General features: G+C 53.4%; 6 protein-coding genes across 6 annotated transcripts; 1 reads left to right on the top strand and 5 right to left on the bottom strand.

Annotated features, from left to right (window-relative positions):
• Position 1: 1 nt before the first annotated feature.
• On the bottom strand, positions 2 to 5,004 carry ASPACDRAFT_1892355 (uncharacterized protein). The gene is made up of 3 exons (XM_020198665.1): positions 4,449 to 5,004; positions 1,953 to 4,394; positions 2 to 1,905 (listed from the first exon to the last, which is right to left on the bottom strand). Exons 1-3 carry the CDS (start codon positions 4,803 to 4,805, stop codon positions 106 to 108), a joined length of 4,599 nt encoding a protein of 1,532 aa, XP_020060674.1. The 5' UTR covers positions 4,806 to 5,004; the 3' UTR covers positions 2 to 105.
• Positions 5,005 to 5,293: 289 nt separating this feature from the next.
• ASPACDRAFT_108789 (ferric reductase family protein) lies at positions 5,294 to 8,452 on the top strand. The gene is made up of 7 exons (XM_020195324.1): positions 5,294 to 6,018; positions 6,070 to 6,110; positions 6,160 to 6,480; positions 6,531 to 6,760; positions 6,813 to 6,865; positions 6,917 to 7,038; positions 7,094 to 8,452. The coding sequence occupies exons 1-7, from the start codon at positions 5,581 to 5,583 to the stop codon at positions 8,178 to 8,180; spliced, it is 2,292 nt and encodes a 763-aa protein (XP_020060673.1). The 5' UTR covers positions 5,294 to 5,580; the 3' UTR covers positions 8,181 to 8,452.
• A 3,074-nt stretch (positions 8,453 to 11,526) lies between these two features.
• On the bottom strand, positions 11,527 to 12,495 carry ASPACDRAFT_55826 (uncharacterized protein; the record flags this gene model as incomplete). The annotated part of the gene is made up of 1 exon (XM_020203062.1): positions 11,527 to 12,495. One exon carries the CDS (start codon positions 12,493 to 12,495, stop codon positions 11,527 to 11,529), a length of 969 nt encoding a protein of 322 aa, XP_020060672.1.
• Positions 12,496 to 13,011: 516 nt separating this feature from the next.
• On the bottom strand, positions 13,012 to 15,339 carry ASPACDRAFT_108788 (sugar porter family MFS transporter). The gene is made up of 5 exons (XM_020195323.1): positions 14,792 to 15,339; positions 14,309 to 14,735; positions 13,880 to 14,246; positions 13,539 to 13,824; positions 13,012 to 13,479 (listed from the first exon to the last, which is right to left on the bottom strand). Exons 1-5 carry the CDS (start codon positions 15,051 to 15,053, stop codon positions 13,100 to 13,102), a joined length of 1,722 nt encoding a protein of 573 aa, XP_020060671.1. The 5' UTR covers positions 15,054 to 15,339; the 3' UTR covers positions 13,012 to 13,099.
• Positions 15,340 to 16,229: 890 nt separating this feature from the next.
• ASPACDRAFT_19942 (cytochrome P450) lies at positions 16,230 to 17,795 on the bottom strand (the record flags this gene model as incomplete). Its single annotated transcript, XM_020198912.1, has 1 exon — positions 16,230 to 17,795. One exon carries the CDS (start codon positions 17,793 to 17,795, stop codon positions 16,230 to 16,232), a length of 1,566 nt encoding a protein of 521 aa, XP_020060670.1.
• Positions 17,796 to 18,293: 498 nt separating this feature from the next.
• Positions 18,294 to 20,409, bottom strand: ASPACDRAFT_55823 (uncharacterized protein; the record flags this gene model as incomplete). The annotated part of the gene is made up of 5 exons (XM_020203061.1): positions 18,294 to 19,141; positions 19,204 to 19,516; positions 19,573 to 19,769; positions 20,080 to 20,229; positions 20,364 to 20,409. 5 exons carry the CDS (start codon positions 20,407 to 20,409, stop codon positions 18,294 to 18,296), a joined length of 1,554 nt encoding a protein of 517 aa, XP_020060669.1.
• Positions 20,410 to 21,920: the final 1,511 nt, after the last annotated feature.

The raw sequence follows: 21,920 nt of genomic DNA, 5'->3' as shown, positions 1-21,920 counted from the left end.
ACCCCGAATGAATCGTTTTTATCCAATACGTGTCTAGAATGACGTAGTGAACACTGACATCGAATACACCCTTATAACCTACAGCAATCACACCAAACACATTCCCTAACTCTCAGCTCCAGTAATAACCCTCCTCAACTCCCGAGCATCAACATCCCCCTCCATCAACCCGCGAAAGACGCCCCCCTCCCTCGCCAACAACTCCCTCGGCGTGCCATACTCCACCACCCGCCCAGCATCCATGACAACCACCTTATCAAAGTCGGCGATCGTGCGTATCCGATGCGCAATTACCAGCAACGTTGTCCGGCTGCTCCGGCTCCCACCACCCAGGAACCCCTCCCGAATCCCCCGCTGGATCACCTCATCCGTCCCCCGATCCACAGCCGAAGTCGCCTCATCCATAACCACCACCGCCGGACAAGCGAGCATCGCCCGCGCCAGACACAGGAGCTGCCGCTGGCCGTGCGAGAAGTTCGTTCCGCCGGGGGATACCCTCTCCGCCAATACACTGTTCCTGTCGTGCAGGTTTCCTTGCGGGCCGCCGCCCTGCAGGCTGCCCTGCGGATGCAAACAGGTCGATGATGAGGAGGGAGACCAGTGAACGTGCTGCAACGCGCGTAACACAGCGTCGTCGGTGTGCTCGTCGAACGGATCGAGGTTCGAGCGGATCGTGCCTGTGAATAGCACGGGGTTCTGGGGGATCATGGCCATTCGGGAGCGGAGGGTAGCTAGTGGGACGGTGGCGATGTCGTGGTTGGAGATTGTGATGCGGCCTTTGCTTGCGTTGCTCGCGCTGCTGGTGCTGGAGAGGGATGGGGATGGGTCCAGGAAGCGGAAGAGGGCCAGCGCGAGGCTGGATTTGCCGGCGCCGGTGCGGCCGACGATCCCGATTCTTTGGCCGGAGGGGATGTGCAGGTTGATGTTGTGGAGGACGGGTGGGGTGTTTGGGGTGTAGGAGGCTGTTAGGTTCGTTATCGTTATGGTTCCGTTTTGAGGCCAGGTGGGTGGAGGAATGGTGATGTTGGTGGTGGTGGTGGGGGCCGATGTGGATTCCTCGGTGGGGATGTCGGAGTACTCGAGGATGCGCTCGACGGCGTTGAGGTCCATCTCTAGGGTCGAGTAGGCGCGGCTCAGCGAGACCAGGGCGAAGGAGAGGTGGTTGGTGAAGACGAGCGCGAAGCCGGCCATCGCGCCGGTGATGTCCGCGCGGTTGACGACGGCCAGGGCGGTCACGGTCGAGAACACCGCGCCCAGCAGGTTGATCCGGAAGGTGAACCAGCGGTTGAAGAGGTAGAGGTGCCACGAGGCTTGGGCTTGGCGGTCCAGTTTGTTGTGTAGCGCTGCGATGTACCGCTTTCTCTGGCCGAAGGCCCGGATGGTGGTGATCCCTTGCAGGCAGGTGGCGATCTGCTCGTAGACCGGGCTGCGGGAGATGCTCTCCAGGCGTTTGATCTCCCGCGCGGCCGAGAGATACCGCTTCGTGTACCATGTTGCTGCGGCGGCGAGGAGCACGGCGAAGATGAGGAGGATCGGGCGCACGAGCACTCCGCCGGTGATCACGCCGATGCAGTCCATGCCCGCGTTCAGGACGGCGGTCAGGTCGAAGCCCAGGCGTGAGTCTACGAGGTAGAAGTCGGCGGTGAAGCGGTTGAGCAGCCTTCCTGAGGGGACCTTGTCGAGCCAGAGCAAGGGGGCGCGCAGGACCACGGAGAGTATTTGGTGGAAGAGGCGAGATGCCGCGGTCAGTGAGGTTCGGAGAGCAATGTAGGCGCGCAGTGAGCCGGCGAGACATGACAGAATGGCGATCGCCGTGTAGATGCCCAGGTAGTATGCCGTATCGCTGCCACCTGAGCTGGTGACTTTAGTGATGCCGTCCCTGCTCCAGATCTGGATCCACCAGTACTGATGAAGAGTTAATTGAGTGTGTGCAATGAGAACGGGGCACATACCTGAGACAGCTGTAACATGTTGTAGATCACGTAAAACGCGGCGAGAACAGCCCACGATGCCCATCCTCCGCTCGTCTGGATGTACCTCCAAAACAACCACCACTGGAGAGCACCCTCGGCTCGAGACTCTTCATCGACAAACCTTTTGGGCACGGTAGGACTGCCAATGTCATCAACCCCACCATCGTGGCCATCAGTCTTGTCATCGAACTTTTCGTTTTGTTCCTCGGTTATGGGCACAGCTCCCTGTCGCGAGGAACGAATGTCTTTTTCGGGTTCAGAGCGAACCGCTGAGTGCGCATATTTGACGGTCCCATTCCCAAGTTCGACCAGATAGTCAGCCTCGGAAGAGCAAAGGTCCACATTGTGTGTGACCAAGATTCTTGTTCTTCCCTCGCCAAGCTCCCCGGTGATGGCATGCTTGAAGAGATGGCTTGCGGTGTGCACATCCACGGCACTGAAGATGTCATCTAGCAGCAGAATGCCTGCACGCGAATACAGAGCGCGCGCTAGACCAATGCGCACCTTTTGCCCGCCGCTTAGATTGACTCCACTGGGCCCGATCTCGGTAAGATCCCGATCGTCCAACAGGTCCAGATCCTGCAAGAGAGCGCATGCAAACAGTACACGTTGATACCTCGCCTGGTGATAGGATAGGCCGAAGAGGATATTATCCCGAATGGTGCCAGCTTCTATCCACGGAGTTTGAGCTACGTATGCCACTGCCGAGCTGAGACACCAGTTCTCCGGATTGGGTTCTGAGTGGCATATTGCCTCATAGGTCGGGGGAACAGGACGTCGTATGGAGCCAGACAAGACCTCGCACTCGCCTAGAATGGCGCTAAGTAGCAAGGTTTTGCCGGATCCAGTGCGGCCGGACACCACGCTCAAGCCCTTCAGAGGAAAGCTGAGTGTCACGCTTCGAAGGGTGCCGGGTTCTTTTGTGGCTGATTTACTGTAAGACAGAGTGGCATTCTCCAATTGTATCGAGCGAAAAGGCGTGGTGCTCCCTGCCGCTTCAGCCGAGTTGAAGAATCTCGCCATCCGTCCAAGGCTCACCTTCGCGCCCACGAGACCGGAAAGTAATTCAGGAACGAGGCCCAGAATGAATTGAATGTACCCGAGCGTTGACAGGGCTGGGAAAGCGACGGATGGCGTGAGTGGGCCTTGCTTCCAGCTATGGACGCTCAAGGAGACGGCGGACACCATGACTGGCCCGAGCAGGTGGATCGAGAGGTTGATTACATGCCAGAAGAATGCTCTCTTCTGAGCTTCTATCTCACGGTCGCGAAGGAAGTTCATCCTGCGTTCCCATTTGACCTCGAGCCCCGCGAACTTCACTTGGCGAATACCCTGCAGGACTTCGGTCAGAGTCGACACCTTTTTGTCGCGACTATGCATGAGGTCTTTCTCGACAGCCGAGTATTTCGACAAGCAGAGAGAATGAAGTGGGTAGAAGAGGGCAAGACAGGTCAGTCCCGCAAGCAAGCTTTGCCAACCCAGAAGGTGAGCCAGGAACGTACACGCCACGGCGAGCTTTAGTGCCTGGAGAAGGTTCGAATAGAGAAAGCCCGCGACAAGGGCAACGCGTGATGCATCGATGGCTACCAGGTTGATCACATTCTGGGTACTATCCGGTGAAGTCTTATCATCGCCCTCACCAGCGGAAGTGTGCAAACTCAAGCGCATGGACTTGCTGAAAGCCGCTGCAGATAGCTGCGTCGTCAATGGCACTGATATCCAATTCATGGCGGTCCACAAGAGCCAGTTCTCGAGCCACGAAGATACCCCAATACTGAGGCCCAGTAGCAGGGCCCAGACATTAAGTCCGTCGTGTCCCGCTGCGTCTGCATCCAGGAGTCGTAGCATTTCGCGTAGTGCTAGCTGTGGAGCAAAGGCTAGGACAGCCAGTGGCACGGATAGCAGGAGCTGATGGACTAACTCCCTCCAATACAGTGATAGCAGCCCCTTCACTAGCTTGGATGAGGTCGTTCCAGAAGCGTCAAGTCTAGCTTGCATTTCCATAAAGTTAGTCTGCAAGTCATTTGCGCGCATTCTGTCGCTCAACTCGGGAAGGTCATCCAGGCTGATTGAGGTATTCGACGCACAGAGTGACACTAGCGATGTCGCCCACTGAAACGAAAATCGCCCAAGTACAGAGGAGGTTTCTTCCTCATCAACTGGTCTTCCATTGCGGAACGCTCGAGCATTGCGCGGATGAGACAAGGATGCGAGAACCACAATAGTCCCCAATATGTAGACCAGCCACGCGAGAGGCGATGCAGCAGGTGGTTGATCTGTCATGTCTCTCCGAAGTGTGTTGTCCAGGATCATATGCCCAATTATCAAGCAAGCAGCCAGTCCTCCTTTCCAAGCCGCAGAGTACCGGATTGTGAGAGAGGCTTCGCTTCGGAGATAGTTCCATTGTATAAAGAGCAAGAGCTAGGATACACTAAATTAACATGGAACAACACGAAGGGTAGTTGTAAGTCTTACCCATGATACGAGTTGTATTGACGACGTCACTTTATCGAATCTATTGCTGGCGAATATGGCTCGCACGAGCGAAGCAGCACAGATGCATGCATTTGCGATCAGCAGTAGATACGGTCGAGGGTCGTTGCGAAAGACCCCCCGCAGGCCTATCGAAGCATTGTGAGAGGATTCCACTCTCTGGTAGCCGTCAAACAGCGCGTTCGGCGAACGTCCTGTAGAGGCATAGCGAAGAGTATCCCTCAGAGCGGGGAAGCATACGACGATAACCAAGGCTGCAATGACTAGATTGAATACCAGGCTGCAGGTGTCGAAAAGAGACATGATGTAGTTCTGGCCATCGTGACTGTCCTCGATCATGCACGTATCCTGGTGTTTTCATTCCAGACGCGACCCCGAGCAAGGGGGATCTACGAGGAGTCGTCGAGCACTTGGCACAGATTCATTACGAGGGAAGGGAGGCATCCTCGTTGATTGACTTCCCCGCAGCGAAGGCGTCATAAAAATTACCACGACGTGAAGTAGAGAGAAATCATTGGTGCCGATCAATGTATTCCATGTAATACGAGGAAGATTGATTGCATTGCGAGCAGTGCGGAGTAGAAGGAATCCCTCTTCGGGTAATGTCGGGAAACGCCGTCATGCAGTATTCACCGCCCGGCAGACTGTGGAACAAGTGGCCTCAGGCACCAAGGACAACAGTGCGGACGGAAGCTCGCAGCGCTGAGGGGCTCGTGCCCAATCAAAACCTGGCAGGCTATCAGATGGTCCGATGGCCCGATCAGATTAGATAAATCCGAAGTCGGTCCCCATCGCCCATTCCACTCACACAAATACCTAGGTAGTCTTCCAGCCTGAATCCACTTGGGCGTTGGCATTTCGCTTCCGCATAAGCTCTGGTCTCTGAGAATTTGCGCAGGCTGGCATCGTTCCCTCAATCAACTTCCAAGAACTCACCGCATTTTCCCTGCCACTTCCTAGCGAGCCCGGTTTTCACTCAACAGCGGGTCTCGGAAGGTCGAATGGCCGGGCGCAGAGAGGATCTCGTGCGAAAGTCACCTCACCTGGCATGACCCACAACCACCCTTAAGACCCCTCTCTTCCCCTTTCTTTCCCATTACCCCTCCTTCCAGACATGTTAGCACTCGGTGGGCTGATCCTCTTCATTGTCTATAATACCTCGCTCGTCGCCTCCAGCTCCCTCCCCAAAAACGAACGCTGCGTAACTGCGATATACACTGCCTATGGATACATTACCTTCGCCGCGGACCCCGACGTGGGTTTTTGGGAGACCCGGTGTCACAACCCGCTAGAGGTCACCTCCATCTACGCCTCTTCGGACATGTACTGCCGCCCAGCGGAGAGGGAAGCAGGAATTGCACAATTGGAGAGGTCATGCCGAGAGTATGGGGATGTGGACCTGATACCGCGAGAGCAGCTGGCCGAGAACCTCACCCGAGATGCTCTTCGTCGCATGCCAGCTGTCAAATATCTGGAGATACCGAGAAGACACCCTGTCAACACGCCGGTTTTGCTCGCACCCAGTCATTATGATATTGTCTTTAACACTATTGTGCGTTGTCTCCTCATTGTGTCAACTGCATTCTAACCAATGTTCTGGCAGGATACTTGGGAGTTTGAAGTATGGACTCATTACGCTTATGGGTAAATTGGATCTTTCCCTCGATTGAGAAATTTCGCCTAACATCAGCAGATTGGCTGGGTACGGGTTCTGGTTATGCATACTCAGCTTAGGGATTCTTCAGCGACTGGTGCATCAAATTATCCAATCTCAGGTGGTGCAGACCAGCTATAGATCTAGCTCAGGTCTACGCCGGCTGTGTTTGCCCATACAGAACCTCCGCCACTGGATACAGGTGTATCTGGTGGTTCCTCATCCTCTACAACCCCTGAGCAGCAAATTGCTCTGGTGGACTTTTCCCACACGCCTAGACGCTATAGTTGTGCTTATATTCTGGGCCATGAGCATTGCGGTGTGTACTGTGAGCTATCGACTTATCCCGAATAATATCTAGTAAGTTCTTCGACAGAGACAGCGGGGCTTTAGCTGACTGCTCATCTCAGCTGGCCCGATAAGCAATCGCAGCTCCTCCGATACGCAGCAGACAGAACGGGCATATTGTCCTTTGCCAACATTCCATTACTCTGGCTCTTTGCGGGCCGCAACAACATCTTCATCTGGGCTACAGGATGGAGCTTTGCCACTTTCAACCTGTTCCACCGCCACGTGGCCTGGATAGCCACCATTCAGGCCGTTGCTCATACTTTTCTTTACCTCTTCATTATGTACGAGAGTAAGTTATTTCCCTCGTGATACTGCTGGGATATAGCTGACGAAAAGTACAGAGGGCAGACTGCTAAAAAAACTGACGAAACCATATCTGTTATGGGGAACAGGGGTGAGTCTTGATACTTTATAGGGTCATCCGCACCGACTGACCTTCATACAGGCAACAATCCTTATGGTTCTGCTCCTACCATTAGCCATCCAGTGCTTTCGGCACCGATCCTATGAACTATTCCTCATTATACATATTATATTCTCCGTTGGGCTTCTAGTTGGATGTTTCTAGTGCGTTCCCTACCATCAATTTGTATCCCCTTTACTAACCGCGTTCTCGTATCAGTCACACTATAATCTTCTCCGACCACGAATACTGGGTCTACTTGTGGCCTGCGGTGACTATTTGGGCCGTGGACCGGGCACTCCGTCTGTTCCGCCTCATCTACTGTAACATCCACGTGCGACTCAATGCCGGAAACAGTATACAGTACAGCAAGAGCTTTGCCAGCTATGATGCATCGGCGGACGTGATCCGGCTCGAGGTTATCCCCGGCTCGAAGCTTCTCTGCCCTACTCCAGGACAGTATTACTATCTCTACCAACCATTCCGACTGACAGGCTGGGAAAGCCACCCCTTCACCCTGGGTCACTGGTACTACGAAACCGACTACAAAGATGCATCCCCCACCCCACCACTAACCAAGGGCGACCATACGATCGACGTGACCCAGGTCCCCCTTCTCTCCGACTCCTCCTCCGAATCCGCATCGGCAGAGGCAATCCAACTCAAACGTGACGTCCCTAGCGGCTTGAGACTTGTCTTCTGGATCCGACCCTACGACGGATGGACCCGCAAACTCCGCGACCAATGCATCCGATCCCCGACCCAAAGCATAGACAGCACCATCCTCCTTGAAGGCCCCTACGGCGACCAGTTCCCGCTCTGGAACTATGAATCCGTGCTCCTGATAGCCGGCGGAACCGGCATCGCCGCGATAATCCCTTACATACATGGTCACCTCTTGCGCACATCAGAAGACCCCGACCAAGCATCTACCCAGATTCGAGACATACAGCTCGTCTGGGTCGCGCGACAGACTGCGTTCATCCGACAGCTTGCCACCCGTGAGTTAGCGCCGGCTCTGACACGCGATGACTTCCGAGCATCGTTCTATGCCACTGCCAAGCAAGCTCCACACGACCCGGATCGGTTAGAATCCATGGATGAGCTAGAGGTGGCACAGGGACGACCGAACGTGGAAGGCCTTGTCTTAGCGCATGCGCATGCAGCGCAACTCAGCGAGTCGTCTGTGGCGGTGTTGGTGTGCGGTCCGACAGCCTTGGCAGATCAGACTCGGGCTGCGGTGTGCTTGGCTTTACAGCGGGGGTATCGGGGAATCCGCTATGTCGAGGAGTCGTTTAGTTGGTAATGTGTCCCGATTTATGACTGTTGATTTTGCTGTGATTATTATGCGCGTGTACAGAAAGACTGCTTAGATATTGAATTCTTGACTATTAGAAGTTGGTGCTGGGAGATATGAAGGTGAACAATGTTGCAGATACCTAGCAGAGCAATTGTGGCATGTCACTCTATCCCTATGATTATCTATATGGAGATAATTGGTTGCTCTGTGAAGAGCCGTGAAGGAGATGTCTATTCTGTACTGTCTTAGTGAAGTATGCATGTGATATACCTTTCCGCTTGGAGGTGGTGTAGCATATAGTACTTCAATGGTATGAATCAATAACCAAGCCTCTATTACATGGCCACTAACAAGTGACTCGAAACTGGTTGAAACTCGAGTTCTAGTGAATATCATGAGGATAGGGAGGAATGTGAATTCCTATCCTGGTAACTTGCGCCATATGAAATACTTGAATCCTACCGGCAGTATGTGATTCACCCTACAATTTGTCTTCCCCTTTCCCCACAATTCCTTCTTTATAAGTATCGTACACTCTTCCTTTCCATCTACATCCATACCATCTGGTCTAAAAACCTTCCTTCAAGCTCCAACGAAAACAACTCCTCTTTACATTATACCAAAGCCCAGAGCTGAACGGCTGTTACTAAAAAGGATACCCGTCTATATGACATGTTATCAGGGTATCAGATACTCTCCGTCTTCATATAGCAGAGAATGATATCTAGCGACCTTTGCATCTCGTCTCTCTCCAAACACGCCTGCCACAACGGACCGCAAATAACGAATTCGTCGCCGCAGTCCGAGGGCGATAATCCATAGCATTACTGCTATTACTACTACGTTTCTCCTTTTCTCCTTGCGCATCCATGCAGAAGCTATTTTGATTCCACTCAATATGTGGTTAATCAATCTACGAAGACTAAGTGGGCCTAAGATAGCCATCAGAGCCACTTCCACTCGTTGCGAGTCTGTCTCCTAAAAAGAGCATCTGTTCGACTCTACGCAGTGCTTGGTCGCTGTGGTTGCGGCATTGAGTCTGGCTAGAAGTGGGCTTGTGACCTGCAGGGGTATCTTCAGTCTGTTTGGCTCATACCCGTTCATTTTATATGGTATGAACGACGACAGGCAAGTACTCCGTCGTTTGGCAAGGCATCCTTACGTTGTGCGAGTGTGCTATCCTCAGTTGGGTTTTCCCGCTGGGTTTTCCTTTTGTGTCTGTCATGATTGACTCTTTTTTTTAGATGTGTCTATTAAGTTTCTTACTGCTGCGGTCCACAGTCTCATCCAAGAAAGGTTTCGCACGCTGTATCGGCGCGGGCTGTAGTGAAACTAGCAGGGACCCGCCTGGAAGTCTCAGTGGTTGCTTTCTCTCGTTATCAGCTTGATGTACTGGCTCCGCTGAAACAAGCCAAAAGGGATCCAGGTTTCTATTACAAGTTTGGAGCTTAAAGGCGGAAGGGAGCATGTTTACCGCACAGAGGTCTGGGCTTCTAAACATCAGTACTAATCATAGATTTAAGCCAGCAGAGTCGACTATTCCAGACACAGATGTCATTCCTATTGCCCTGTTACAGAGGAAATGACCGCAGCTTTAATAACAGGGCTTTCCGGTGATTCCTCATTCGGCGAGACTCATCTCCTTGAGTGGAACTTTGTATTCCCTTCTGCTGTGAAGCAGATTCTCTGAAGGGGTACGGCCATCTACAACATCGGTGCTCGAAGTACGAGTGATTCCTCGGCTCATTGCTCGCTTCATACGACCTCTGCTGGATATAACCCTCCAGTCGTGACTCTTTGGCGAACACGGATCGTTATGCAAAGAGTTGACTTCTGAAGTACAATCCAGCATCAAGACTCCACGATCTCATACTACAGGATCGACTCTTTCTTGAACGCCATATGACACGGGACAGGATTTGACATTGGAACGGGAATACCATCGACAGCGAGATACAGATGACACCATTGAGTTCCTAGCCGGCTTTTCGTTGACACTTGCTGTCAATGGGCGAAAATGTCTCAGAAAGCCGGGGTCTACTGATCGGCACCAGAATGAAAACTGCGCAGATCGGCAAAAGCATTGATGATCAGATGCTGCAACCACTGAGATCCGAGAGAGATATGCCAACTCAATTATCTGGGAGATAGCATGACTTTAGCATGTTAAGGACAGCAATGACAGCAGCAATCGCACTGTCAACAGAACTCAACTAATTATTCTGTGCTGGATGTCAATTGATGCATTGTGTCGACATATTAGGATCATGCACGGCAAACCCAGCCCTAATCTCCCCCTACAGAGCTCAGCCCGACCGACCCCCCCGGGACGCAGTCAGTGAGCAGGGTTTATCGACAACATTTCCTCTGCTTTAATTGATCCAGAGAAAACCTGACATTTGGCTCAAGACGTGCAGTTATCTGAGGAGAACATCTTGTTCTGTTTCGGAAAGATTGCACCAGTACGAAAGTCCCCGCTGGACGGAAAGGAGAGGTTCATGGTCTACTTCTTGTTGTCGGTCATCAGAAGCCAGTGGAGGGTTGCTATAGATCGCTCGGTCGATTGCATATGGGGAACATCATTGTTGTATGTTGTGATTCAACCCTATGGAAATTCATATCATTGTCGGGTCAAAACATATTCAAGAGAGTGATTAGACAACTGCGTCGGGTCGGATAGTGAGAAATTGATAAATTACCAAAGGCTGCAAGTCGCCAATCAGTGCGGTATCTGTAGCGAGGACATGAAAAGGGGGAATATTGAATCATGAACACCCGATAACTTCGCTTTGGGTGCCCTATAATACAAACTCTGACTCTTGCTGTTAAGTTACAGTTTTGCCTAACATATCGACCGGCATGTACTGGTATTTGGGGTGCTCACTTCTTGTTCGACGATAACTATGGAGTGATGACTTTTCCTCCGGGCCTAGTTCTACTTAGGCGAAAAGCAAGCCACTGAACAAGTACAGAAGAATAGACTAGTACTAATTATGAACTTCTAGGTACAACAGGCAGCAGTGTTCACCGCCCGCCCACCGCCAGGTCATGTTGATACCTCGCGTAGCCTGAATTCACCATCCATCTACAACCCCCGGCATTCGTTTCGGAGAATTTGTCATTGGCTTCGCTCCCAACGAATGAGGTATGACGAGATATCGCTGTATAGCTGCGAGTCGAGTGTGAAAGAAGGCAAGATATCGGGGGAGAGAAAGGGGGCAAAAAGAAACGGAGAATGGAGAATGAATATTACACAAAGCGTAATGGTATGAGATTTCTATCAAATTCTCTAAATCTAGTCACTGGCTTCCCAGCGACCAACCCCGTCGACAGTGAACAGGGAATATCCTTGCTAGGCTTCTGTCTCCGCATTGGACGACTCCACCGGCACAATGTCACCACTTGGCTCGAAGGATACGGTATAGTCGGGCCAGCGGCGCGGAGGACTGGTCGTGAACCCGAGCTCCAGCTGGCACAGCCGCAGAATCCATTTGGCCTCCTCGGCGGGGTTGTTGACGATGCCGATCCAGCCAACCAGGGGCACGGGCAATTCACTCTCCCCCTTCTTCTCCGAGTGCAGCATCACCGAGGTCGCGGTGTACGTTGGCGTGAGCAAGTACGAGTTCACCTGGGGATCATCCGGGCTCATGGCCTCGATGGCAATCTGATCAGCCTTGGGGATATTGGTCAGCCACACCGCGGCGTGCTCGAAGGTCTCCCCGGGACGTCCTCGGACCAGAACTTGCTTGCGCTCCGCTCTGGCGGTGGCAGTCTGGTGGTTCACCCGCCAGCGCACCCCGAACGCGTAGCGTATATAGCCGGTGCAGTTAAGGGGGTAGCGCGCGGCGCCCCAGATCCCGCTGCCGGCGAGGATGAACGGCCACCCGTACTTGCGGGTGCTGGCGAGCTCCTTGATGGTCTTCCAAGCGTCGCCATAGGTGGTCATGAGCTGTGGATCGGCCAGGATCACCCCGTGGATATTGTCCCTGGCGGCCACGACCAGCGCCACCAGGTTGTCGATGTTCTCCGCGCGAAAGACGACGGCGCGGGTCTCTAATAGCTTGATCACGGCGGCGACGTGCGGTGAGGGCCGGGGCCCAAAGAATACCACGATTATGGCCGGCACGTAGATCTTCACGGCCACAGGGGTCCCATCCGGCGCTTCATGCACAGCATCGCCCCGCTCGTTGAGCCGGCCATGGATTGCATCCATTTCGTCCTCGGGGATCGCATCCTGGGTTTCCATTATTGGCCTCGGATTGTCGGGGACAACAACGACCTCCCGTTCTTCGCCAGGGTCCCAGAAGGGTTGCGTAACCATGGTGTTTCCAGTACAGCTAGTGTACTAATCTGTGAGTCTCTGATCTGTGAATGACAGTGATCTTCTGCTAGCACATTGCTAGCATGGACTCATAATGAGCTATTTATAGTGACATCTTGATCCTCGCAAGGCGACATGAGTTAGCGGGAAGACTCGAGAGAGTACAAGGACAACGCTGTCCCTGAAGGACCTCAAGACGCGTACCTTTGTTGCTATAACAAACGAGTCTAAGCTTTTTGATAATGAATGGAGCTTCCCGCCAGATATTGTTGGATAAAATGAGGATTGAAAGGTAAGGATATTGGGTACTTCGCTAGTTCACTAGTGTTGTTGATTGTAGGGTTGCAGAAGCAATTGTCTCTGATGACTCGTAGCGCAGCGCGTTTGCTCTTCCGGTCGATGTCAAAGAGGCAGCTTCCCTTGTCGTCTGCCTGTCCATTCTTTCCAGAAAGCGCGAACTACAGGATCTAGTTCCTGGATGAGGAACAAAGAATTCATTCATAAACTCATTCAATTCCCGTTATGCTATTGACAATCCTTTGTTATGCTGCATCCCCTCGCTAAATCAAACCAGAACGCCGTCCCTCATGCCTTTGCTAACATTTCATACGACGCTAGCTGTCCCCATGGATGTACCATGATAGACCTCACTAGCAATGCGACGGTGCAATCGCAGCTCTTCCTCATTCAGGCGATCTCCAAATACAGCCGCAATCTGTTCCAAGGACTTGCCCGAGGTCTCGGGAACGAAGAAGAATGAGAACACGGAGGCGGCCACACAGAAACATCCAAAGAAGAGATACGTGCCCCAACCCAGAGAGATCAGCATCTGCGGGACGATCACTCCGATGATGAAATTGGCCAACCAGATCATGGCCGTGGCAGCACCTACACCCTTGGCGCGCTTGTTGCTGGGGAAGATCTCGGCTGGGAGCACCCAAGCCAAGGGTCCGTATGAGGTACTGTAGGCGAGAACATAGATGTCTGATGTCTCGGTTAGTTTCGTTTCAACTGACTTGGGAGAGTGAAAGGCGGATACTCACAGATGAGTGCAACACAGAACCAGCTCACCCCTTCGTGCGCGGCCCAGTCGCCGCTGTACTTGTTCATGAGTCCTGCCATTATCAGGTGCGGCACAGCCATGGCGATACCACCCCAGATGGCAAGCGGGCGCCGTCCTGCGCGATCCAGATAAGCCAGGATTGGAAGCCCACCCACTAACTGGCAAATGTTGATCATGCCTGCTAGGATCAACGACATGTTGCTATCCTGGCCAAGTGCTGCAAAGAAAGTGGGCGCGTAGTAGACAAACGAATTGATCCCCGAGAACTGGAAGGTGATTAGATATAGGTCATCACGACTCTCATGCTAGAGATAAACTAACCTGCTGGAAGAAAGGAATGGCAAGGCCGACCATGGTCCGCCGGATATACTTGGGCTGAAAGAGGGAAATCCACTGCTTGAATCCCACCATGACGGGACGAGACGCGTGGTCCGGAAACTCCTTAGCAAGGAGTTCTTGCTGCAGTCGAACTTCGGTCAGGATTCCCTTCCATTCGAGTCGGACGCGCTCGTCGGTTTGGGGCAGACACCGCAGCTTGGCCAAGGCGGCGAGACTGTCGTCGTCGCGTCCTCGCATAGCCAGCCAGCGGGGAGAGAAGGGGAAGAGATGAATGGCGGTGCCAACCAGCAATGCAGGGATCATCTGGATGATGAACGGCAGGCGGAAGGCCCAGTCGCCGGGGATCGATCTGCTCAACCGTTAGTTAGTCTACTCTCCAGGACCGTCGTTGAGCTGGCTCGAATGACTTACTTCGTTCCATAGGATATCCAGTAGGCCACGATGGCACCGATGACAATACTGATGGCTTCCAATACCAACAGAGAGCCACGCCAACGGGGAGGGGCAATCTCCGAGATATACAACGGCGCACCCATAGCAAGAGTTCCGACACCAATGCCGCCGATAAACCGGCCTGCAACCAAGGTGGCATAGTCCGAGGCCGCGGTCTGAATGATGGCTCCAACCACGAAGAAGAAAGTGGCGACAGAAAGGCCCCACTTGCGGGAGATCCGATCCGCGACAGCAGGGAAGAAAAGACAGCCGACGAAGGCGCCCAATTCCAGCATGGCGGTCATCAGCCCGGTGTTGAACCCGTAGTGCGCGTTGTCGGGCGAGACTTCAGGGAATTGTTGTCGGAACTGATTCATCTCGAGGATGATGGAGATGACACCTTGGTCTGGAGCCCCAGTCAGCAACTGATCACTTCTATGATCTCCGGATCGACACACGTACCATAGCCAAAGGAGAAACCACCGATAGATGCCAACCAGGCTGCCCCGAACACATACGGCGACCGCATGAGATCGCGCAGCTGGCCATTGTCGTACTTGACTTCTGCCGACAGTATCTCCAGGGCGTTATCCCCATCGAATTCATCGTGGACCGCCTTCTCCTTGTCCAGGGATGCATCATCGTTCACAGTTGTTCCGGCATACTCATCATGGACAGCCGAAGTCTTGTTTACCTTCTCCGGGGAAGCGTCTTCGACCGACATGGTGACACCTGCAAGACGGAATGCACGAAGGATGGATAGAGATGATCTTCGTCGAGATGTAATAGATTAGAGATGCGCTTGTCCTGCAACAGACTGGAACATGCATCCAACCGGGGACACCAAGTGGGTATATATGCATTTTCGGGGGAAAGCAACCACCACCACCATACCACCACCATCACCACCAGCCCGACAGAAACTCACTCGCTGACCATGGAAACCCAAGGAAAGTGTAAACCAGGCTATCCAGCTCCGACCCGACAATTGACAGCCTACTTCTTCCCGCATGAGAGTCGGTGTAAACCTGGGGAAGAACCCGGGGAAACGAGATGGAAACACGGGGAGGGGGGATGCATCCCACCCTCGTGATTGGTTCCCCCCTTGGCCCGTGGCGATAATACCTTATCCGGCAAGCACTCAGCGCACCTAATGAGGAAAATTGCCGTCTTGAGTAGACGCGCTAGCAAGATAGGCTCAGCCAATCGCCGTATAGGACTAGAGCAGGAATGGCCTAGTCTCGGGGTGATTCCGACGGACACTGGCTGCCGCATGACGTCATTACCTTCGTGACTGCGCAGTTTGCAGACGGTCATTGGATAAGACGGTTGACGCCGGTCATTCGCTGGCTCGGAGGTCGTGTGCTCGACTAGCCCCCTTTCCTGGCTGTCACTTGTGGCTTCATCTATTTCCTTGCTTGCGAGGCGACTATGGGCTGAGCTGAAGTCATGTCATTTCATCATCGCTCTTTCTTCAGCCCCTGAACCGTCGAGGACGCGTTGGGATCCCCAGAGAAAGACGTAGAATGGTGATGAGGCACAAATTGTCTGTCATGTTCGTGGCTTGAAATTCCCTGCTTCTGACTGTCCCTTCGTTTGTCATGATGTCAGCTCGTCCGCTTCAGGGTCAGTGAATATAGGAGAGATATTCATTGAAGCTTGCTCACGTTCTTGGCCAGTGCCTACAATGATGGCTGATGACAGCTTGGCTATAAGCATGGGTACTATCAAGCCTAGATACAAGGACACATGATTCTCATGTCGTAACAACAACTTCATTCTCCTTAACGACGTCGTTATCAATGATACCCTATTACCATCAATCACGCCCACCCATCGCTTCATGTCAAATGACCAAATATGCCCGAAGGGTCAGTCGAAGGAACCGCAATCCTATCATTCAATCATCACCCAGCTCCCTTCTCCAAATCTTCACCGGCATCGCCCCTAACGAAAGATTGAACGCCTCGTGCCGCTTGATCTCCCAGTCCTCCGACGCCAACGCAAACCCATACCGATGCACCACCGAGGCCAGCACGACCGTCTGCTCGAGGTACGAGATATTGCGACCGAGACAGCCGCGCGCGCCTGCCGAGAAAGGGATGAAGAAGGGCTCCATGCGCCGGCGGTCGGGCTCATGCAGCCACCGTTCGGGCCGGTAGGCCTCCGGGTCCGGGAACACGGCGGGGTCGCGGTGCGCGGCGTAGATGGGCAGCGAGACGCTGGTGTCGCCGGGGATCCACTCGCCCAGGATCCGGGCGCCCTCGGGCGGGGTACGGCGCGGAAGGGCGGCGGAGGTGGGTGGGAGGAGACGCAGAGCTTCGTCGAGGCATGCTTGTAGGTAAGGGAGGCTTTTGACCTTGTCGTAGGGGGCGACGGTCTCGGTTGGGTCCAGCACCGCGTCGAGTTCTTCGCGCAACGTGGAAAGCTGGACCGGGTGTCGGATGAGCAGGTCAAGGACCTGCGTCAGGGCGATGGCCGTGGTGTCGGACCCCGCATTAATGATGGCGCCCACCTGCGCGAGGATCGCGCCCCATTCCAGGTTGTTGGGCTGGCCCTGCTTGTCGTCCATCAAGGCGGAGAAGAAGTCATCGAGGCGCTCACCGGCCAGGTACCTCTGCAGGCGGGTCTGGGCTTGGTGATAGACCACGTCGTCCCACGGGGCAGCTTGTTTCCAAACCGTCCGCCATTCAGGATGCAGCTTCGACAGCCGCGCCAGCCACGGGTAGTGCTTGTAGTCCCACACGAACACCGACTGTGCATAGGCCGTCTGGGCTTGGGCTTCGCGGTAGCGCGCACGGTACACCGTGCCGTCTTTCTTCTGAGCCGTCACCTCGTCGGTGCCTTTGTCGAGGAGGTCCATGGTGGACGACAGGGCGATCTTGTTGATGGCTTCGATGGTGAACAAGTAGACCCATTTGTTAAAGTCCAGAGACACATCGGCCGGGTTGGGAATGGTTTGGCCAGCTGGTAGGGGCGTCGTGCAATGGGCATCCATGGCCTTGAGGAGCCGGGCCGTCGTCTGGGCGACCTTAGATTCCCAGCGTTCGAGGTTCTTGATGGCGAACGCCGCGGAGAGCGTTTTACGCTGGCGAGCATGATCGCTCTTGTCCACCACGTCAAAGAGGTGGGTATGACTTCCACCTAGAACCACGTAGTTGAGGTCTTTGAAACATGGTGTGCTATGGCCGTAGATATCCTTAATGGCCTGCGTGTCGCCGAACGATAGCGAGTTCGGCCCGGTGCGTAAAATCGGGGCCCGTCGGTGGGCCTCGTACAGCTCCTTTGAGCGGTAGCCACAGGCGCTCAGGTAAATGTGGCGCAGGTCGGTGAATCCCGAAAGTGGCGAGAACCCGGGGTATTTGCGGAGCCCCTTGGGGTCATGAACGTAACGAACAATCGGAAGAATGAAAAGGTAGGAGACACTACAAAACGTAGCGGCTGCGAAAAAGACGAGTGCCAACATAGTGAAGGCTGGCTTTTGCCTTGCATCAAGCCTGTGGTGCTTTTGCAAGTGTCTTCCATGGGTTCATATTTGTATACACATATATCTCAAAAGCCGGAAGATGACTTCACACATGCTGGGACGGGCAATGATTCCAATTCTGCCTGAAGTTTCCCCTCTCAGACTCTGCCAAAACCAAGTCGGCATGTCTGAAGTGTGCCTCATGCAAGTTCTTCTGACAGAGAGTCTGTTTTTTGCTTAATGGAGTGAGGAGCATGTCCCGTGACGATGAGTGCCCGTCGAGTCTTTAGTGCCACCCTTGCTTACCGGAAAAGGCAAGTTCTCCTCTTTTGGAAATGTGGCGACGTTGCATCGCATCCTGCTGATATGCTTCTGCTGTTTCATTTGATCTTTGCCCCACAAACTTTGCATGCAGCTCATGCACGGGCCCGGGCAAGTCCCAAATATCCGGGGTATGGGGGAAACAGCGGGGTCTAGGTCCCTACAATCGCGGTTCCCTCAAGTGGAGCTACCCCATGCAGTTTGCAGTGCATTGATGGTGCTTGCTGTCGGCCATGCGTGGTCCCACTCCAGCCCTTCCAGTAGTCGAGTTAACGCACTCTGCTCACCAGAATCAGTGAAATACTCTCCGCATACGGAAATTCCTACCATCGCCGTGACAAGGGCAGCCGGACAAGGGGGGTTTGAGACCGCCAATCCACACAAACGCCGTGTACAATCCTGCAGCTCTTGAACTAGGGCTTTGTCCCTTGACAGAGCACCGAGGCCAAGCCGCGACGCCCGCCGGGGGTCAGACACCGCCAGCAGAATACGACCGAGTTCAATATGCTGCGCCCCTGCCACCTGGCAGCTGTTCATGTGCCAAATCTCAGGAAAGTGTTTTCCGACCGTCGGCTCCGGATCGCGATAATGTATAGGCTTATAGGGCGCGGGCTTTGCCTCCTTCCACCGCTCTTCGACGGTCTTTAACTTGGACCAGCGCTGCAAACGCTCCTCCGCGCTAGAGCGATGGTTGTCACCAAAGCAAAACAACAAGAGGTCAGCCACCCACACAAGAATCCGGTTGGTCCAGATGAAATCGTTCGCTGGGTCGCACATAGTGTAATCATTAGTCGGAGAGACCGGTAGTCTAAACTCTCGTTGGTAGAGGAAAGCACTCCAGATCTCTTGGCGGAGAGCACTCAAAGCAGCGGAATGGCGTAACGAGACAGACGGGCAGGCGTGTACGTTGATATCCCGGCTAGGACCATGGATCTTAAACCAAGCATAGAACGAGTCGTCTTGTTGCGTATTCACATTAAACTGAATTGCATTCAAGTATGCTTCCGAGTCACCGAGTGACGGAGCTAAATCCAGGGCAGTATTAGCATGTCAATTCTGGTGGCCTATAATACCTTCTGAGCTTTACCTTCTATTTGCTCATAGAATCTAAGAATCGTAGCAGCTGTGAGCACGTCTTCGTTGTACTCTTCCTCGGGGTCATGTGATATCTCGAATAGATACGAGATGCAAATGTCGTGATATCGGATCGCCGTCTCGGGGCTCAGCAGAGATCGAACCTCTTCCGGAAAACCAAGAGTCTCCAACGACTTGCCACATGATGCTAGGCGATTGAGATGTCCCGCAGAGGCCGTGTATACCGCGTATCGAAGGACCGGACAGAACATGGCTCGCTCGGGGACATGAAGAGCGAAGTGGCGGTCGCGGTCACTGGTATCAAACTGGATCGGTCAGTCGCTTAACGGTGTTTGCTGCTGATAGCCGGCGGTATGCTTACCCACTGAGCCAGATTCTGGGTAAAATGCCGTAACAAACAAGCCTCCTCGAGGTTCAGGTATGCAGCGTCGGAATGTGAAGTTGGCAGCCCGTGTAGGGGGCCGGGCGGATATTTGCTCCTCTCTGATGCGCCTAGTGTAACCGTTGGGGATTGATTGCACATGTTCATGTGCTCCACAGGATATGAAGACGATCGAGCTGCAACCTTGTCTTGTATCGTTGTTTCCGAAGATGCTGTGGATGGAGATCGACCGTCATACCGTTTGCCCTCGAGACATGATGAAGACTGCGAACGAGGGGGAACTGCTTGAGTTCCTTCATTGGGGGATTTCGCCTTCTTCGCCACTCTATCACCGACCGCACTCACACCACTTGTGTTTCGACACTCATCGGAATCGGAAGTGGCTCTATCCCGCGCAACATGGGGCGTCATGTCGACATACGTCAAACGGCCTAAGCTATAAGTATCTGTCACAAATGTTTGCTCCCTACATCCGAGAGAACGTACGTCTTTTCTTCGACTGGACCCATGTCTGATCGGGCGCGAAATCGAACGTTTGCCGGCGCCGAGGAACCGAGCGGAAGCGGATTTTGGGGGGAGCAGGATCGCACTGAGCTTTGCTCTTCTGGCAGGACTGACATGGCGTATCCTCGGAGCCTAAGATGATAACTATCAGCTATATAGCCTTTGTAGACTCCGACGTTGCGATTCTGCCACATCGTAGGTCGTGATCTAGATATCGTCGCGGGGATGAGCGACCAGCGATTGCTTGGCGGCAGGGGATGACTTACCTTTGCACCCCACGCATGATTGCGCGGACGCAGTCGACGTTGCCATGATAGATCTGGGCTAGCAAAGACTATAGGGGGCACATGGCTTGCGGCATGATTGGTAAATGGCAATCGATGAAGGAGGTGGTGAGGATGAAAACACGATGGAGATGGAATTGGAGAAGCTCGTGTGTGGATGTGGTGATGCGCATGCGGGGAAGGAGCCGATTTCCCCGATCGGAAAAGCGCGTTGCGGGGACAGCCTCACAGCCTCAGGCATAAATATATCCCGCCTAGGAAATGAATGGGAATAGCCTCAGAAATTCCAGATGCCAAAAAAGAGCGCGCCCAGAATCGGGATCTGCGTCTGCATCTTTCTCTCTTACAACATAGAGGTTATCCTTTCTGCGTACAAAGTACACATGCTACCAAGGTATAAGTCTAAGGAATGTCATCGGATGATGTTTTCCGTGATATAACCTATCTGAATAAGTGGCGACCAAGCCTGTGGCTGCCTACCCCCTGGTCATTCTATCTAATCGAATCAGTTGCCTCGTCCGACCAAGATGTCTATATTCACGTTTCTTCACCGAGCTGAGTACAGCTGGTTAGGAGACTATGCGCGTTGATAGACGATCCTCGACGCTTGTATTCAGCAAGGCGAAAAGCTTTCCTCCGGTAGCCCATCATTTCCCGTCACCGCCTGAAGATGCGAACGTGCAGTCTTCTAGCTTCTGTTCCATATCGAACGCTTCAGCTTTTCAACCATCTGCCTGGGGTCCCGGATATCGTCCTTCGCGAGACGCTCTCCACGTGCCAGAGCCACAATTTGATCGTTTCGGATCACGTGCCTTCCAAGGTCAAACGCGCCCTTCTTCAAGTTGAGCGCCAAACTTTTACACATGTCTGTCTGGAAATCAGATAAATCACTCCACCTGTTGTGCTTGTCAAGATTTATGTTGAGAGTATTGGGGACCTGATGCTCAGATGTAGTGATTCGCCGGGTTTGTCCACACCGGAAGGCGAGGACCCGTCCCAATGGTTGATCAAACACTGCACGAAAGGAGGGCAGCGAGAACAGGTAAATCTGCCGGCACGCCAAGTCTAGACTCAAGTCCAGAGAGGGAACCAGGTACGAAAGAACAAGAACCATGCATCCATTGCCGCTTGTACCGGTGACATCCGTGGTGATACTGTCTCTCCGCTTCTTCTGGGAGTCAGGATGGAGTATTGCGAACGAAATGCCTATTTCATGAGTGGCTACACCGACGAAAGCTTCTTCGCCTGGATGGTATATCCAGACCACGGCCTTCTCGCCTAGAAGACACACCTAATGTTTAAGCGAATCCATGACAGAACGCATCTTTGGTGACCCGTGCAGAAGAAGATCGAGCCCTTCGGACTCGATGCGTAGAGGATCTCTGTTCCTCATCGTGCCTTGCAGCTGAGGCTGTGCTTAGTGGACCTTCACCTGAAGTCCTAGCCATGCAGGATAGTTATCTGGAGAGCTTCAGGTATTCGTTAAATTTGTCCGACTGACGGTTGCGCTGGGAGACTTCGACTGGTTCGTGTCCGGTT

Source organism: Aspergillus aculeatus (assembly GCF_001890905.1).
Source record: "Aspergillus aculeatus ATCC 16872 unplaced genomic scaffold ASPACscaffold_1, whole genome shotgun sequence".
Lineage (NCBI taxonomy): Eukaryota > Fungi > Ascomycota > Eurotiomycetes > Eurotiales > Aspergillaceae > Aspergillus > Aspergillus aculeatus.
Note: the sequence above shows the minus strand (reverse complement) of the source record. Positions and strands in the feature narration are given on the sequence as shown.

Excerpts from the sequence above, each read along its gene's own strand:
- ASPACDRAFT_1892355 (XM_020198665.1), bottom strand. The coding sequence starts at position 4,805 with ATGATCGAGGACAGTCACGATGGCCAGAACTACATCATGTCTCTTTTC. Across the intron at positions 4,395-4,448 it reads CAATACAACTCGTATCATGG|CTCTTGCTCTTTATACAATG; the intron begins GTAAGACTTACA and ends AGTGTATCCTAG. Across the intron at positions 1,906-1,952 it reads ACATGTTACAGCTGTCTCAG|TACTGGTGGATCCAGATCTG; the intron begins GTATGTGCCCCG and ends ACTCTTCATCAG.
- ASPACDRAFT_108789 (XM_020195324.1), top strand. The coding sequence starts at position 5,581 with ATGTTAGCACTCGGTGGGCTGATCCTCTTCATTGTCTATAATACCTCG. Across the intron at positions 6,111-6,159 it reads TGGACTCATTACGCTTATGG|ATTGGCTGGGTACGGGTTCT; the intron begins GTAAATTGGATC and ends TAACATCAGCAG. Across the intron at positions 6,481-6,530 it reads CTTATCCCGAATAATATCTA|CTGGCCCGATAAGCAATCGC; the intron begins GTAAGTTCTTCG and ends TGCTCATCTCAG.
- ASPACDRAFT_108788 (XM_020195323.1), bottom strand. The coding sequence starts at position 15,053 with ATGTCGGTCGAAGACGCTTCCCCGGAGAAGGTAAACAAGACTTCGGCT. Across the intron at positions 14,736-14,791 it reads TGGTTTCTCCTTTGGCTATG|ACCAAGGTGTCATCTCCATC; the intron begins GTACGTGTGTCG and ends CTGGGGCTCCAG. Across the intron at positions 13,480-13,538 it reads GTTCTGTGTTGCACTCATCT|ACATCTATGTTCTCGCCTAC; the intron begins GTGAGTATCCGC and ends CCGAGACATCAG.